The 15888-nt window shown below is 48.9% G+C and overlaps 2 protein-coding genes across 4 annotated transcripts in view; one reads left to right on the top strand and one right to left on the bottom strand.

Moving 5' to 3' along the window:
- BMP2 (bone morphogenetic protein 2) overlaps positions 1-15888 on the bottom strand; it is a 220327-nt gene that overhangs the window by 202212 nt on the left and 2227 nt on the right. For all 3 annotated transcript variants that reach the window (XM_039389840.1, XM_027738643.2, XM_027738646.2), the window contains exon 2: positions 13686-14461. The gene's annotated coding sequence lies outside the window, so the exon portion shown is untranslated. The remainder of the gene's footprint in view (positions 1-13685; positions 14462-15888) is intronic.
- On the top strand, positions 3376-11806 carry LRRN4 (leucine rich repeat neuronal 4). Its single transcript, XM_027738641.2, has 5 exons — positions 3376-3511; positions 4932-5655; positions 6839-7043; positions 7599-7736; positions 8828-11806. Exons 2-5 carry the CDS (start codon positions 4968-4970, stop codon positions 10554-10556), a joined length of 2760 nt encoding a protein of 919 aa, XP_027594442.2. The 5' UTR covers positions 3376-3511; positions 4932-4967; the 3' UTR covers positions 10557-11806.

Genomic DNA, 15888 nt, shown 5'->3' with positions numbered 1-15888 from the left:
CTGCTGTCCTCTCTCTGTGTTTCTTTAGGCCATCAGCTGTCTTTTCTCCTCGCTCCACTCACCTTGCAAGGCTTTTCCATGAGAGGTAAGGAACACTGAGGAACAAAAATCTGGTTTTATCCAGCTGCTTTCAGTGCTGCACGTGACTGTAGCTCTACTTCCTACAAGCAGCCCTTGGAGAGGTTGGAGCAGGAAGGCACAACCCAGGGCATCCTGCACCTCAGTAATTGCAGGCTGGATAACCTGAGAGGAGGCTGCACCAGCCTGCTCTGTCTGACACGTGCACCAGCCACAGCACCAAGTCATCTGTCATCCCACCCCTGGTGCACCAAGTCATCTGTCATCCCACCCTGTGTCACCCAGCACGTCCCGGCCACGCTCCAGACATTCCCCTTAATGCTCATCATCCTCCCTGATTCCTGTAATGACCCGATCAGACGTGGTTCATCCCACCTGATTTACACCCAGGGTTAAAGACCACGGGCTTGGGGATCTGCAGGAGCCAAGCTACTCATCCCACAGTGCCAGATGTGGGAGAGGTTTCCCAGAGTGAGCGAAAGCAGCGCAAGGGCGGCTGCCCTCGAAATTGTGCAACACAGAGATGAAATCCAGGACAGGAATGTTGTTTAGATGAAAACAAGTTCAGGAAACTTATACCTCAGCTCAGCCACAGCCCTCTTGTGTACATCGTGCTTAGTTAAACCCAGATCAGGGTAAAACCCCACCGATGTCAGAGGGCTGCTGTTTGCTCTTACTCACACCAAATTCCGCAGGGAATTTCACCGGAACGTGTGTTACTGCAGCAAAGACACACACCCATAGTTTTCTGAAACCTCAGGCTAAATAATCCTGTTCCTGCATTCTCTCCCTCTTCTCTGTAAGAAAATGTCTTGCTAGTGTTTGCTCCGTGGACAGACCTGCGAAACATTTCTTTTGTTGGCTTTAAAATCCATTCCCCAGACTTTTTCAAGGTATTTTCATTCTTAACCATCACTTGGACCGCGGCCAGCGAGAAACATTCACCTCTTAAACTTTACAGCCTGGTACCATCCTCGCCTTCTCCTGCTCTCCCCGAGCTCTGCTTATCTTGGTGTCACTGAGGAATGCAGGGCTCTGCCCGAGCATTCCTGCGGGCAGAGGGGCTTTGTGCAGCCTTGAATCGCCCCCGGGGAGGGGGCGTCTGGTTCGGCTCCTTATGCATCACCCGTGTGAAAAGGCTGACAGAAACGCCTGCTTTTACTAAACACGCCCTCAGGTTGCCGCTGAAACTCTTAGAAAAGCAGAAAAACCCGGAGCAGAATAAAAGGTGACATGAGAACAGGCCAAAGTGGCCCACAAAGGGGAAATCTCTGCCCGCTGCTACCAGATATTGGAAAGAAAGTGGTGAGAGAGGGCTGCTGCCTGCCCTGGGAAACCTTCACCAGTACCTGGGCAGCTGCTTGAGATACAGCACCATATTCCAGATGATGAGAGTTTCCTGGGAAGGTACAACACCTGCTGCAAAAACTGAACATCCAAAAAGCAGAAACAAAGCCGGAAGATAAAAGTAACAAAAGCTCGTTTTCCGAGGGTGCTCTGCCTCTTGCAACAGGTTCTCTGTATCGCTCAGAAATCAAGCGCCCCTGGGCAAACAAAGCCTCCACCTCCACTGAAATGAGAGGCTGCTTTCCCAGTCTGACAGTCTGCTTGCCTCCAAAACGAAGCCAGTAAGGTTGAACTCATTAAAGTTAAGGCAGGTTTTGGCTCACCGGGTTTCCTGGAGGGTTTTTTTTAAGATGTTAAAAGCAATAAGACAACCAATAACCCTAAAATAACCACTGAAAATTCGTTGTCTGTAAATACCCAGCCAAAGGCAGCAAACACAACACCGGCACTTCATAGCCCAGGGCAAAGGCAGGCCACCTCCCTGCGTTCCAGCTTCCCAAAGAGGAGCAGTGCAGCAGGTCTGGGAAGCCACAGGGAAGGCAGGAGCTGGACTTTCCTCCTCTTACAGCAAATTCTTCAGATTTTTTTAACCTGCCCCACCGTGCCCTTTGAACCCCAGCAGGCAGTGCAGATCCTGAGGTACCTGCCGTGGTGCACGTGCGGGCCTGCACTGCCCTGCTCCCAGTCCTGCCCCACCAGGGTTAATATGGGATTAGCCCCTCATCTAGGAAACTATTTGTCCTGCCCTGGAGCTGTTCCACGGGGGAACAATATGTACCTCTCTCCAAGGGAAGGGCAATGGCTCCAGGGAGTCCTACTGAAAGGCCCTATCTCCCTCTGGGGATGTTCTGGTGTTTTTCAAGGCTCTCTCCCCACGCAGATAATGAACCACACGTCCATAGATAAGCTCTGAGTACATGTGCACAGGCAGACTCAAGGTTTTGGGGCAAGACCTTTATCTGCACTTTAGCACCAAAGTGGGGCTGTGCTGCCTGCACATCAGGGGTCTGCTTTGTTGTCCTGATAAAGGGAAAGCACTGACTACTGCTCTCCTTGGACATTTTACTAATCAGTTGTCTTACAGCAGCAACTGAACAGCCACCCTTTTGCTTTTGCTTTGGAAGGATCTCTATCAATTCACCCCTGCCTGGGATACTGACTTTATTCTCTGCTCTCCATCAGCCCAATTATTATCCTGAATTGTGGGAACGCTGACAGACCCAGCTCAGGGCAGGTCCCTTGGTTGGGAGATGGTTCACGTTTTCAATCCCACTTTTCCAGCAAAGGACGAGCTAAGTAACGGGAAGGGAATTCTCCCAAGCCATGTGGAACACAGATGCAGAGCAGGGAACACAACCCTCGCCCAGCGGGACCGGGAGAGGCCTCCCAAGGCCGTCCCACGCGGGCTGAGATGCCGCCCACCCTCTCCATCGGCACAGAGAATTCCTCTCTGCAAGAGGAGCAGGTGAGGGTTTCACTTCTGACATTCCCTAAGGGCCTCCTTAGAAAAGTCATTTGTCCTGCACGAACATTTCTGGGATTTACTCCCAGGAGCGAGAGTCTTAGAGAGAAATTTAAACACTTGAAGCCCTTTATTGGCGCCTAGAGAGAGACCAAAGCCCGTGTCAGCAGACAGAGCCTCAGCTTTACATCATCCTGACCTGCCAACAAAGGGACACAACAATTCCCCTCCCTCCCCCCTTGTCAGGGGGAGACGTGAGAGTTGGGACTACTGACACTGATCTTTTTCCTTTACCCCCCGCCTCTGAGACAAAGACGGACAGGAGCAGCCCTGCCTGAGCGTTGGGAAATAAGAGCCCTCCCACCCCGCTCCCGCCAGGGCCAAAGGAGCAGGGAAAGTTGCCTGGAGCCGCCCCCTCTGTAGGCGAGGGGAAAGCTGGATGCGGGGGAGCGAGCCGGGAACAAACCTCGCCTGAGCTTGTGGGCAGAGCCGCGAGCAGGGAAGGCTGGGAACAGAAAAGAGGCATTTCACGCTCTCGGCTGAGTCACCCAAGTGTATAAAACCAAGGCCGGGCAGTCGGAGCCGCTCGGAGCGGAGACACGAGGCAGCGGGACTTTGGGACAGGTACGTGCAGGCGGATGCGGTTTAGAGGCAGGGACTAAGATTAAATCCAAGACTGGAATCCAGCGGTCCAATTCCTCCCATCCTCTCCCTGCCATGTGCTGCGGAGCACGGGATCCAGCGGCTCCGGTGACCGGGAAGCCCTGAGGCTGCTTGGCTCTGTCACGGTTCCGTCTGACAAAAAGGACGCAGGCAACCAAAATACACTGTTTTGGTGGTCCAGGATGTACTCTTTTGCTTATCCCTCCTTCAAACATGGGACGGCAGCAAAGGATAACAGTCCGGGCAAGACCTGGCACCATTCAGGGAACAGCAAGTAGCTATTAAAATTTGGAATAAGTCTGAGATATTCCATACTACGTGAGGCTTCGGTTACCTCCCTACGTAATATGTTTTTGGATGAGGAATGATCACTTGGATGCCTGGCAGCGCAAAAGACAGCTCAGTAAGAAAAGCACTAGTTTAGGGCTGGGCTTAATTTTCTCCAGTGACGCAGATTACCTGCGGGGCCTTTCACAAGTCATTTAGGACTTTTTGGTTCTCTTTTAAATGACAAAGACAAAGCTGGGGCGGGAGGAGGAGGGAGCTCAGATGGAACTGGAACACTGAATGTTTCTTGGCGCCCAGGCCTTTGGGGCCCTGGTCCAGGAGCGCACTCAGTCTCTGACCGCTTCCACTGAAATGTGGTTCAGGATCTGCATTCCCAGTACATCCTTTTCCCAGCAGCTGGGCTGTGCAATCTGTCAGCAGTGCCGGCTGCTCGGGAGCCCCGAAGTGCCTGCGGGGTCCCCACGTGGCTGTCACTCGGAACGGGCAGCACCGCCCTGGCAGAGCCCAACAAGCCCCGGGGCTTTGCTGTCCCAACTTCTGCTAAGGGAAGGAAAGCCCTTCCTAACACAGGAAACGCACTTTTACCTGCCCACTCCACTGCAACTCAGCCTAGTTTGGGCTCCTGTCCTTTAGAGTCGGACAGCCCTCCCCAGCCCTTGGATCCATACACTTGCTTTGCACAGGTAACCTCCCAGAGAACAATCCCTTGCCACGGGCACACCTGCCCTGTTGCTTGGGCATCGCCCCGTTGGAAAACTTCCCACTGGGCTGGCCAGACTGGACACCGCAGCAGGACAACCTGCTGCACTGAGGGTACTGGTGTGGGATACAGCTTGGTTGCTTCCTCCATGAAAAACTGTAGGCACACTTAGACTACGAGTGTGCGATACTTCTGTCCCCAAGGGTTCATGTTTACTTAGGCTTAATTACGGAAGAGCTAATAATTATCACTTATCACTGCTCGGATGTAAAAGGGAAGTATTTAAAAAATGTTTCACTTTTAAAGTGCTTGTAGTTGCCTGGAGGGATTTTAATTTAGCTCTTAACGTTGCGGTTTTGTTTTCCCACCCATCCCGAAACAAAACCCAAACAGATCTTGGAAATTGATTGCAAGTCACTTCGGAGAAGGATGTTTCCAGGCTTGCTCGTCCTCTCTCTGCTGGTGGGGAGCACAGCGGCTGGCCCGGTGAGCAGAGCAGAGCCTGCAGCATCCAGGGATGTCACCACCTTTTTCCAGCTGGCTCAGGAAGACCCCTGGGAGAACGTTAATCTCACCAGCATGTCCTGTGAGGATCGGAAGAACAGGACCTGGATCACCCTGCAGCTGACCAACAGCAGCCTGACAGCTTTCCCTGTCTGCCTTCCGGAGGCCCTGGAGACCTTGGATCTCAGCAACAACCTCTTGGAAGAGGTGAACGGCTCGGACATCGCGAACCTGCCGCGGCTGCGCGTCCTCTCGCTGAGGCACAACCACCTCTGGGCAGTCTCGTGGGGACCTGAAGCCCTCAGCAGCCTCCTCAAGCTGGACTTGAGCTTTAACAAGCTGTCGTCTGTGCCATCCTGCCACAACTCTGCCCTGCCCAACCTGAGGTGGTTGTCCTTGGCTGGAAATCCACTGCTGGAAATCCAGCCGCTGGCTTTTTCCTGCTCCCCTCAGCTGCAGATGTTGAATCTCTCTGCAACCCTGCTGGGGCAGGAGGACAGCAGAGGAATTAGGGAATCTGCTTTTGCCATCAGCACAGCTCCCAGGGAGGCCACGGACAGGCCTGGAAACTCCATCCATGTGCTTGATCTGAGCGGGACTTTCCTTGAGAAAAGTAAGTTTCTGGATTTCCCACTGTAAACACGGGGTTTGGTCAGGCTGGGGGAGCAGGAGCCTTGCTGGATGATGGGATGGTGGCTCCCATCCTGATCCAGCCCGGGGTGGAGGGGAAACACCTCACACTGCAAGCTGCAAACAGCTGGTCCAAGAGTGCAGGGCACTGCCACACAGACCAAGGGAAGGGCAGAGACCAGACACCACGAGACAGGGCTGTTTGTCCCAGCATAGTCACCCCCCTCCATCCTAATTCCACTGTCTGCTACTGACAGTCATCCTGCTGTCAGGCCTGGGATTAGTTTTGGGACACAGAGGAGGAAATTAATTTCTCTTTCCAGACAGGCTGCTGAAATCTTTCTTTGTCCCCACAGCTACTCTGCTTTGTACCTCTGCAGTGAGGGAGCAGAGAGAGAGGCTTTCTGTGTCAGCCACAGCCTAATACTTCCACACAGGGAGGCAATCCCTGCCCTGAGCAGTTTACAGGATAGTTTTTTTCCCTCTTACCAGCCCCAGTTTCTAACTGAGGTGCTGAGGCACACAGATGTTCGATGCCTTGCCCAGCTGCCCTCAGCCTGGGGCAGAGCCAGGGCCCTGGGGGCTCCTCAAGCCAGAGGTGTCACTGCAGCTCCCATTTAACTGATACACCACCACATTTCCTCCATTAATTTGCCTAATCCCTCCTGTGAGCAGTGAGTTACTCAATTCAGTCATGGGATGGAGAGGACCTTTTGTACCAGACTCATTCTTTTACTTTCATGCCTCTCGGCTGTTTTTCCTGTGCTAGGAGAAATGAGAAGTTATTTGCCTTTCTTGCACCGGGTCAGGGCTTTGTAGACATCTCTAATTTCCACCACTTCCCTGAGCAGAGAAATCCTTGTTCGTTTAATCTCACCTAAAAAGAAAGCTATTCCATATCTCTTACCAGCTTTACTGCCCTTCTATCTTCCCTTCTTTTTCTCTGCCCTGTTTTACATATTAAAAACCACACATATTACAAAATTACAGCTGCATGGGTGTTTATGCACTGCTGTATTGATTTTTGCTCTATTCCTTTCCCAAAGAGAGCAGCTGCAGAGGACGACAGAGATACTTCATATCTAGGAATTCAACCCCTTTTTCTAGGCAGAAACCCACAGGAATGCTCTGTTTACGTAACAGGTGTAAATGTTTTTCTGCTTCAGTTCAACCAGAGTGGACCAGAGACTTGCCCAACCTCAGATCCCTTCACCTGACAAAGATGCCACGATTAAGAAGCCTCGAGACTGACTTTGTGAAGTCCATGCCTGGTCTCCAAGAGCTGCACTGCCAGGACTCCCCTTCCCTGGGTTTTGTGAGGACAGAGATGTTTGACAGTGCTCCTCATCTGAGCCATCTCTCCTTTGAGAAGTGAGTTGGTTTCTTTTTTGTTCTCCCTCACATTAAACCTGCATCTTGGAAGCAGACAAAAATCCTGTCCATCCCACTTTCAGTGTGAGAGGTTAGCATAGTTCCTTGTTTAGAATTAGTAAAAGCAATGGTTTAGTCCTTATTCTAGAGGTAACAGCTCTTGGTATGTCACACCCCCGAAATACTAAAGAGAAACCAAAGTCTGAAAGTCACTTATCAAAATAGCACCGAGCAAGATTTCTATAATATAGGCCCAGGTTACAAGCACATCAGAGAACAAACATTAGAGCACTGGCTGTGCTCTAGGAACCAGTTTAAGGAAAATAAACCCATTTAAAGCAAAAAATCCCACTGGATTCCATCCCTCACTATGTCTAAGACAAAAGAGAGCATCTTCTGAGCACGGAAAGGGCAGGATGGTGATTTTAGTAACTGGCTACTGCCAAGGGAACTGGGAATACTGCTTTGTGCCTTACACACCCTGGGTACTGAGCACACTTCAGTCCTTGGAAGATAACTTAGCATTTGCTAATTATTGCATTTGTCATCTTGCAGCTGTAACCTCAGCTCCTTTAATCCTTGGGACACCAACTCCTCGGATGGCATCACCATCAACCTCTCTGGAAACCCTCTGTTCTGTGACTGCCAGCTCTCCTGGCTGCTCTCCAAGCCCAAGAGAGTTGTGCTGCAAAAGTAAGTGAGTTCGAGGAGATGAAATATTGCTCCTCAGAAACAGCTTCAATGTGTAAGTTGTCTGGGGACAACTATTCCCTACCACTTAAGTTATTCAAACTCCTTGTGTGTTCTCCCCTTTCACAAGAGGTAGAAATGCAAAATAAGGTCTCCTTCAGGAACAAAGCATAAAGTATTATTAGGTGTGGATTCTACTTTAAGGTGAGAATAATATTTTCTTTCTATTTCAGACCACATTTCTCTATTAGCTGGAGATAAAAAATAAGCTGGCTTGGTGGGCCAGCACTGGGAGCAGGAACTGGAAGACTATGCAAGATCTTTAGCAAATTATTCCCTCCTTATCCTGCCATTCCCAAAGCTGAGCACGGGCAGTCAACAAAACCCCTTGCAAATAGCACCATTTCTCACCTATTGTTTTCATGCTCTCCTACAGTTCTGTGGACTAATTACAATAAGCTGTAGTTAAAAGAAGTGCTTTGCATGTAAATGATCTCCCTTGGTTTAGAAAGACCACCAAGGAGATTTGTCATCAAATCTCTGAGACAGCAGGGAAGTAGAGTGTTAAAATTAGATAGTTTTGTCATCGGGATGGGCTTAGCAGTTGCATTCTTTACCAGAACTTCAATGTCTGAGTAAAGAAAGAACTCTTAGTCATCTAAAAGTGCATCCCGCGTCATCTCACCTCCAGCTGCCTAAACCAGCTGGTTTCAGGATCCTGGGGATCCTGTTACATCCCTCTGCATTGTTCACCTCTTAGTGTGGCATTACAGTCTGACCCTTTGGGACAAGCTGCCTTGAACTCTTGATAAGGTTCACAGCCGTTGTACCAAAGGATGTTTCCTCCTGGGGAAAAGATATTCCTGCACCTTACAAAACCAGAACCCCAGTCAGCTGAATTCCACAGCCAGTGCCATGGAGAGCCATCTGCCAAACACAGGACTATCATTAAGACAACTTAACTTTGGTCTAGGTTTGTCCTCACTAAAATAAAGACTGATTTCGACAGCAGGTTGCCAGTTGCAGTCCAAGCAGCCTAAGGAGCCTGCAGTGTTCTTATGGATCTTGACTATTCTGTCTTGTCCCCTCTGCAGGGCTGGGGAGACTTTCTGCACATCCCAGGAAGATGGGGGCAGACCTTCAACACCTGTTTCACTGCAAGAGCTCTACAGTAAATGCCAGTCTGGGAGCAGCAATGTCACACTGCCCCATTCAGACACACCCTCTCCTGATCATGATGCTCTCAGCTTTACCAGTTACGATGCCACTGCTGCGGTAACAACAGACTGGGCTCTGCTCTCCAGAGACACTTCTACCAGCTCCCTGCTCCTGGGGGATTTAATGAGCGCCACAGCCAGCCCAATGCTCACCAAAGACACTTCTACCAGCTCCCTGCTCCTGGGGGATTTAATGAGCGCCACAGCCAGCCCAATGCTCACCAAAGACACTTACACCAGCTCCCTGATCCAGAGGGATGCAATGAGCACAACAGCCAGTCCAACGCTGACCAAAGACACTTATACCAGCTCCCTGATCCAGAGGGATGCAATGAGCACAACAGCCAGTCCAATGCTGACCAAAGACACTTATACCAGCTCCCTGATCCAGAGGGATGCAATGAGCACAACAGCCAGTCCAATGCTGACCAGAGACACTTACACCAGCTCCCTGATCCAGAGGGATGCAATGAGCACAACAGCTAGTCCAGTGCTGACCAGAGACACTTATACCAGCTCTCTGATCCAGAGGGATGCAATGAGCACAGCTCTGCGCCCAACGGAGCCAGAGCCGATGCTCACAAAGGCCAACAGTTCCTCCCACCAGGAGGAGGCAGTTCCTGAATCCACAAGCAATCCCCCTTCCTTCGCGTCCGTAACCTCCTTCCCGGTTTTCCTCAAAGAGCTCTTTGCTCAGTTTGGCTCCACGAGTCAAACAGGAACAGAGCAGCCCAAGGGAGAGCTCAGAAGAACCGACATAACGTCTCCCCAGGAAGGTCCGTCCAGCCAGACCACCAGTCGTTATTCTGCTGGAGGAACAGGAACCCCCAACACCACTGACCATTCTGTTCACTCGTTTGCCAGCCCTGGTGGGGAGGGCACCCCACAGGGTACCCCACAGCCGAGCCCCCCACAGCTGAACTCAAAGCCCGCTCCCACCAGACCACCGGCACACTATGTCGACTACTACGACTACGATGAACAGCCGAAGGAAACCCCAGTGCAAGTGGGACACATCTCCTGTGACTACAACCCCTGCAGGCACCTCCAGAAGCCGTGCAGTGAACTCCAGAGTGTGTCCCAGTGTTTATGCCCGGGCATGTCGATGGAGGATGAGGTTCCAGACCCGCCGAGGCTCAGCGAGGTGACCGAAGTTACAGACAGCTCTGCCCTGATTCACTGGTGCGCCCCAAACTCGGTTGTTCACACCTATGAGCTGCTGCTTCTTGCCCCAGGCAACGAGGACAGGCAGTTTGTCATGGATAATATTTATCCCACAGCCAGGCAGTACACTCTGTATAATCTGTCACCATACACCACTTACAACATTTGCGTGACAGCTTCGAACAAAGCCGGGTCAAGCCAGATAACAGGCCAGGAAATTCCAGGTAATTCGTGCACCAGATTTAAAACAAAACCCAGCTACAAGTCTGTCTTTGTTGCTCTGTCTGCAGCAAGTGGATTCTTTCTCATTACCACGATTGTTTTGTCTGCATGTCTGTGTAAGGCATGTAAGAAGCCTCACAGTGAGCAGTATGGTACACACTTGGTCTCCTACAAGAACCCAGCCTTCGATTATCCACTAAAAATACAAACCAGTAATTAGCTCTGGGTTACTGTTTTGCACATTCAGAGCTCACTGTTTCCATCACCTTGGTATGTTTTTGGGAGACTCTCAAAGCATCTTTCAGCAAAACTATGAACAACCAGATTTCATAACCCTCCTGTTTCTGAGGGAGAGCAAACCACCAGAAAGAAAAACTAATAATGAAGGTATGGACCAGATAAAAGCCTCTGGACTGTGGTTCATGTGTTAAGCAGCAGCAAAGCTGGACACTAACCTTGAAAAGCTGTTTTTATAATCACCTACAAATAGAGTAGCATGAATTTCACACAGTGAGAGGCTCCCTGGCCAGCTGTCTGCCTCCAGTATCTCATGGACACAATCAGCTGAGAGCCATGATCCAAGGTGCATCTAGCTGAGCATGACACACTCTGCTTTTATTCACAGAGGGAAGTTGGGGGTTCAGTTTTTTAAAGGCATTATCCAAAAAGGGAGTGTTACTGGAAGGAGTGAGTGGGCTCGGTGACAAGGTGCTGTGCAGCTCTAACTCCATTAAGCAACTCCAGAGGCTGCAGCTGCTCAGCCTCACTTCAGTTCAGGAAAAAGAAACAAAGATTAAATGTAAAAAGGACTGTGCAGGATCCTTCGGGCAGGGATCATTGTTTTGTCTTGTCTTTGTGTGATGTTGGAGTCTCCCAAGTGCTTCCACAAGCAGTTCCCAGGCAGTGGGGGTTTGCAGTATAGCACTGACCCAAGAAGTGGTAAGGGGAGCATGGTAACATTTGCTTCCCAATGGATTTTAAGTAGAGATGGTTGTTCCATCCCAGTAATCCATCCCATCCCCAGATTTAGCAGCTGATTTACCTCATAGAGGCAAAAAGATGAGTAATGAAACAATTTAATGTGTGTGTTGCTGAGACTTGAAAAACCGAAATCCCATCCCCTGGCAGCAGAGAGTTCTGCAGACATCTCCCAGATTAATTTTTGGGTGCTACTTTCTGCTACAACGACAGTAAGAGATGCTGACAATCCCAGCTTTGAGCTTGCCGTTAAAATTCAGAGAGATGTTTGTGGAAGGGGAGGCATTTGTCCCGGTCAGATACTTCCCCAGAAGTTTATGTTCCAGCAACTGCTGTTCCTGCTGCTGTACAGACACTGTGTAAAGTCCCCCCAGACCTCCGAGGGAAAGGTGCTGTGCAGTGCAAGAGACTCTCTGTTCTGTTCTTTTTTAATGCTTTCAGTATTAACAGAAATAAAAGCTACAGAGCTGAGTTCTGGTTCTTTGTTAAAGACTTGGATCTTGGTGTTGTCTTTACCACCTATAACGTTCAGCCTGAGAAATTAACTCCTTTTGTTGTTTTGGAAGAAACTTCCAGCATTTAGTAAAGAAATGGTTTTTATGATGGTAAATTTGTGTTCTCTCATGTCCTAGGAGCTTTCATTTTGCCTGTGCAGAAGGTGGCTCTGCCATCCTCACCACTACAGGCTGGCAGCCCTTTCATGGGAGTTTGTGGCACTGGCAATGACACTGTCCCTGGACAGACACGGATTCCTGCTGTGTGTGTCTCCTGAGCTTGGCTGAGCCCCGTGACTCAAACTCACAATAGAAGGGAAATGCAAATGGAGAAGGATGGAGTCACCTTTCACTTTGAAAATCTCTTTTATTTTCACACTCTGGTAGTTCAGACTTGTCTTTGTTTGGACTGGTGTTTTCATATTTATTTCTGGGCTGATTTTCCCTGCATTTCCTGGAAGGATTAGCGAGCAGGCACAGATGATAGTCATTATTTCATCTGAAGTGAGCAAATGAGTCAAAGACTCATTTTCCCAAACTGGGGCAGAGATCATATATTCCCTTGTGTTTGTACAACACAGAGACCTTGGCTGGGGTATTTGGGTTTACCAGAAACAGAAACAAAGTGGAGCAAAGTAAGAGATTTGTGAATAGCAATTTATATTGTCTTGAAGATTAACCCTAGGGGAGGACAAAAAAAATAGATACTGCAACTGAAAATAAAGATTGTTTCAACTTAACTGAGAGTTAGTCCAAAGCAAGAGGACATTGCTTAAAATGAAATTTGAGAGGACACATCTAATTACCCTTTACCACACTGCAGCTCATAATCACTGAGCCAGAAAGCCACAAAGCACCAGAATTTGACTTCCCTGAGGATCAGTGACCAGGGCACACTCCAACCTGACACCACCTGGAAGTGCAACCTCACACCAACTTCAGTCTCTTGAACCTTTCCCATTGTGAGATTTGGGTTTGTCACAACTGATTTCTCTTCACTTTTTCCTGATATTTGTGCTAAGCTACAAGAAGTCTTACTTGGTTATATTACATAGACACTCTGAAATAATTTTTAAGTTACAAAAGCTTATGGCTTTGTTCTGCTGTACTTGAAAAATTCCAGCTTGGATAAAAAGAATCCTCCCTGTATTCCCACCCAGAACTCCTGTGTCCTGTAAAGAGCTGCTGCAGCTCAAGAACAGGCAAAATGACAATTATTCAAAAGAGCAACTCATTTAAGTCACAACATTTTCAAAGTAAGTATTCAAGTATAAAACCTTTTTTTGGAAACACTGCTATTGCTAGTTCTTAAAAAGGATGTAAACTTCTAGAAAAACTCAATCACCACATCATCCCTTCTAGGTATCTTATTGTAGCTGCATCTACTGATTTAGAAATAAAAATACAACAAGCAATATTTTAATCAATAGGGCAAAGTTATCTGGAAGCCCATTTTCTGGTTTCTACAAAATCCAAGCATAACTGCAGAAAAAAAAATGTCATCCCCACTCCCAACCTCAAACCCCAGAGCTGTCCTTGGAAACACGACTCATAACCAGTTTGGATATTTCCAGCATTTCCAATACTCCTAGCAGTGGAGTGAACTCTCACAGCGCTGTTGGGGACTGGAGCAGTGAGAACAACCAAGGGGCTGAACAGAAACTTTCCCACCCACACACACAAACACAAACTAGGAAACTCCCAGCTTTGCTCCGCCCGGTTGTTCCTCCCCCTCTTCCCCGTCGCACCCAACAGCAAACTGTTTGTACCTCCAGCTTCAAACACACCGACCTTTGCCAGCACGACTGGGGTAACCCATACACCTCTGAAACAAAAGCTATATAAAAAGCCAAAAATATAATTCATATTCTACTTACTGTTCTGCAGCTCCACTTGTCCCATGTCTGTGTGAGGGGAAGATCACTTGGGGGAAGCGCAGGGAGCATTTCAGTGCATTCTTTGGACAGCTTGTGTAGGGTTTTATCTGGCTTTTCTTCCTAAGAAGAAAGCCTCATCAAGATCCTTCTCCATTCAGTTGTCAGTGTTTTTCTTCTTTCCAAAGAACCAAGTCCAAGCAAAGCAAGTCCACAACAGCCAATGGTGTCCATGGGGGATCCCCGGGGTGTCAGGGCAGAAGTGAGCACTGCTCTGCCTCTAACAGCAGTCACTGAGTCTCATGGAGTCTCCCAGCAGAAACACTCCGGGAAAAGGAGCTGATCCCTGAAAAGGCCTCCATACAGGAAAGAAAAGGAGCTCTCCAAGGGCCAGAACCCTTGCTGGCTGTGAGGGAACAGAGAGGGACCACCCTGTTTTCAGTGCTGATGCCGAACAGTCATTCAGAGCAGCAGTCCCTGAGAGCCCTGTGAGCAGGTGGGTGGGAAAGTGCAGAACAGCAGCACCAAGTGCTTCAGCCCGATCCTGATCCTCCTCAGCGACAGAAGGGAGCCTGCTTTGGGGAGTTGTCCCAGGCCAGAGGGGTGACAGGCATTAAAAGGGCCAGCTGGGAGATGATGCAGTCCAAGGCAGGAAGCTCACAGTGCTCCCAGCTCCATCAGCCTTTCATGGAAGGATGCACAAGCCAAACCACCACACTCAGGATTGCTCCGAGGGCTCAGGATCTTGCTTGCCAAGAAGCCTCTGATTTCCTCTTTACCTGTGAAATACAGAGATATTTATCACAGGTGAGAACATGTTTTGTGTTTGCAGACAGAGATATTCATAAAAGAACATGTTTAAACTCCTGGTGCTTTTTCTTCTCTCAGCTCTGCAAAGGATGCAGTTTGTTCTGCAGCAGGACAATATATTACAAAGGTAATCCCAACCTCTCTGAAGAGTAATCAAGCAGCACAACAAATAACAATAATAACATTCTGAAATACGTTCAGGAAGCAATCCCTTACAGCAAGGCTAGTGTTCTGCTGGCATCTAGAGGGAGAGGGTAGAATCATCTCCCCAGGTACTCTCCCACATGGAAATACTCATCCTTTCACCACAGCACTCCACCCTACAGAGCAAGGCTCATTTACACTACTCATGTGCTCTCCCCGGTGCACCTGCGCGTCCTTCCCTACTCACACGGGAAGGGAGAGAGGGCAGAAGTGCTGAAAATTAGCAGCAGCAGCAGTCCCAGTCCCACAAACTGTTACTCAGCAGCTTGTCTGTCCCTGCCTCTAATTCTTTTTGTAGCCTTAGGACCAGGAATTTCTCTGCCAACTTGCCACTGCTAAGGAAAAAAATGTACATTTTTTTTTTCTTAAGAGCAAGGAAGGAAAATCAGAAGAAATCGAGTAAAAGAATGCCAAGAAAACCCATAAAACCCAGAATCCCTCGTTCACTGTCTCTTCCAGGGGGTGGAAGCAGTGATGCAGCTATCCCTGCTGTGCAGGACTGGCAGCTCCTTCAGGGCTCAGCAGCCATAACTTCTGGAATGAAGCTCCACAGAGAAGAGGGGAAAAAAATATCACACACTCAGCACTAGGCTGAGACTTTCTTCTTCTTTGAAAAAAGCTAAAGTATCCTTGCTGTGTTAAATATTTTGTGCTGGGAAGGCACGAGTGTTATGCTTATTAAATGTTTGGAAGGCACTTGCTCTTATCAGAGCATGATTAAGGAATGGTAGTTAATATCTTATCTAAGGCCATGAGGTGAAATGATGTCACACTCTTTTTGGCAGTCATTCCTTCTGCTGTCATCACCACCACTGGTAGTGGTTTGTTGCCTCTGCCTGAGTAAAATAAAACTTGGAAAGCCACAGGGACATTGTGCCAGCAACAAATATCCCAGAGGACTGAGCTCTGCCCTCAGTGTGCCTTTCACTAAAAACCTCTCCTCTGTGCAGCTCCTGTTCACACAAAGCCAGAACAGGCAGAGTTTCTTCCACATTTAGTCAAAATCAGGTCCAAGTCCTATTCGAAGGACATGGGGCAATGGGACACTGCAGGAAGAAGGATAACCATAAGGCTGCCCCTAAATACATGCAAGTAAAAAGAAAAATAATCTCTATTTCACACAGAATGGAGCAAAAAACCAAGTAGTAGCCAGAGCCCTAAACAAAACTCAACAGCTTGATAGCCCCTCGTG

This window comes from Pipra filicauda, unplaced genomic scaffold, assembly GCF_003945595.2.
Source record: "Pipra filicauda isolate LSUMZ 115617 unplaced genomic scaffold, ASM394559v2 scaffold77_size3566232_pilon, whole genome shotgun sequence".
In the NCBI taxonomy this organism is placed as follows: Eukaryota; Metazoa; Chordata; class Aves; order Passeriformes; family Pipridae; genus Pipra; species Pipra filicauda.
This window is presented reverse-complemented; position numbering and strand designations above follow the sequence as displayed.

Bases quoted from the DNA above. Each gene is read 5' to 3' on its own strand.
- LRRN4 (XM_027738641.2), top strand. From the start codon at position 4,968: ATGTTTCCAGGCTTGCTCGTCCTCTCTCTGCTGGTGGGGAGCACAGCG. The intron at 5,656-6,838 runs GTAAGTTTCTGG...TTTCTGCTTCAG, and splicing joins CGGGACTTTCCTTGAGAAAA to TTCAACCAGAGTGGACCAGA. The intron at 7,737-8,827 runs GTAAGTGAGTTC...TCCCCTCTGCAG, and splicing joins AAGAGAGTTGTGCTGCAAAA to GGCTGGGGAGACTTTCTGCA.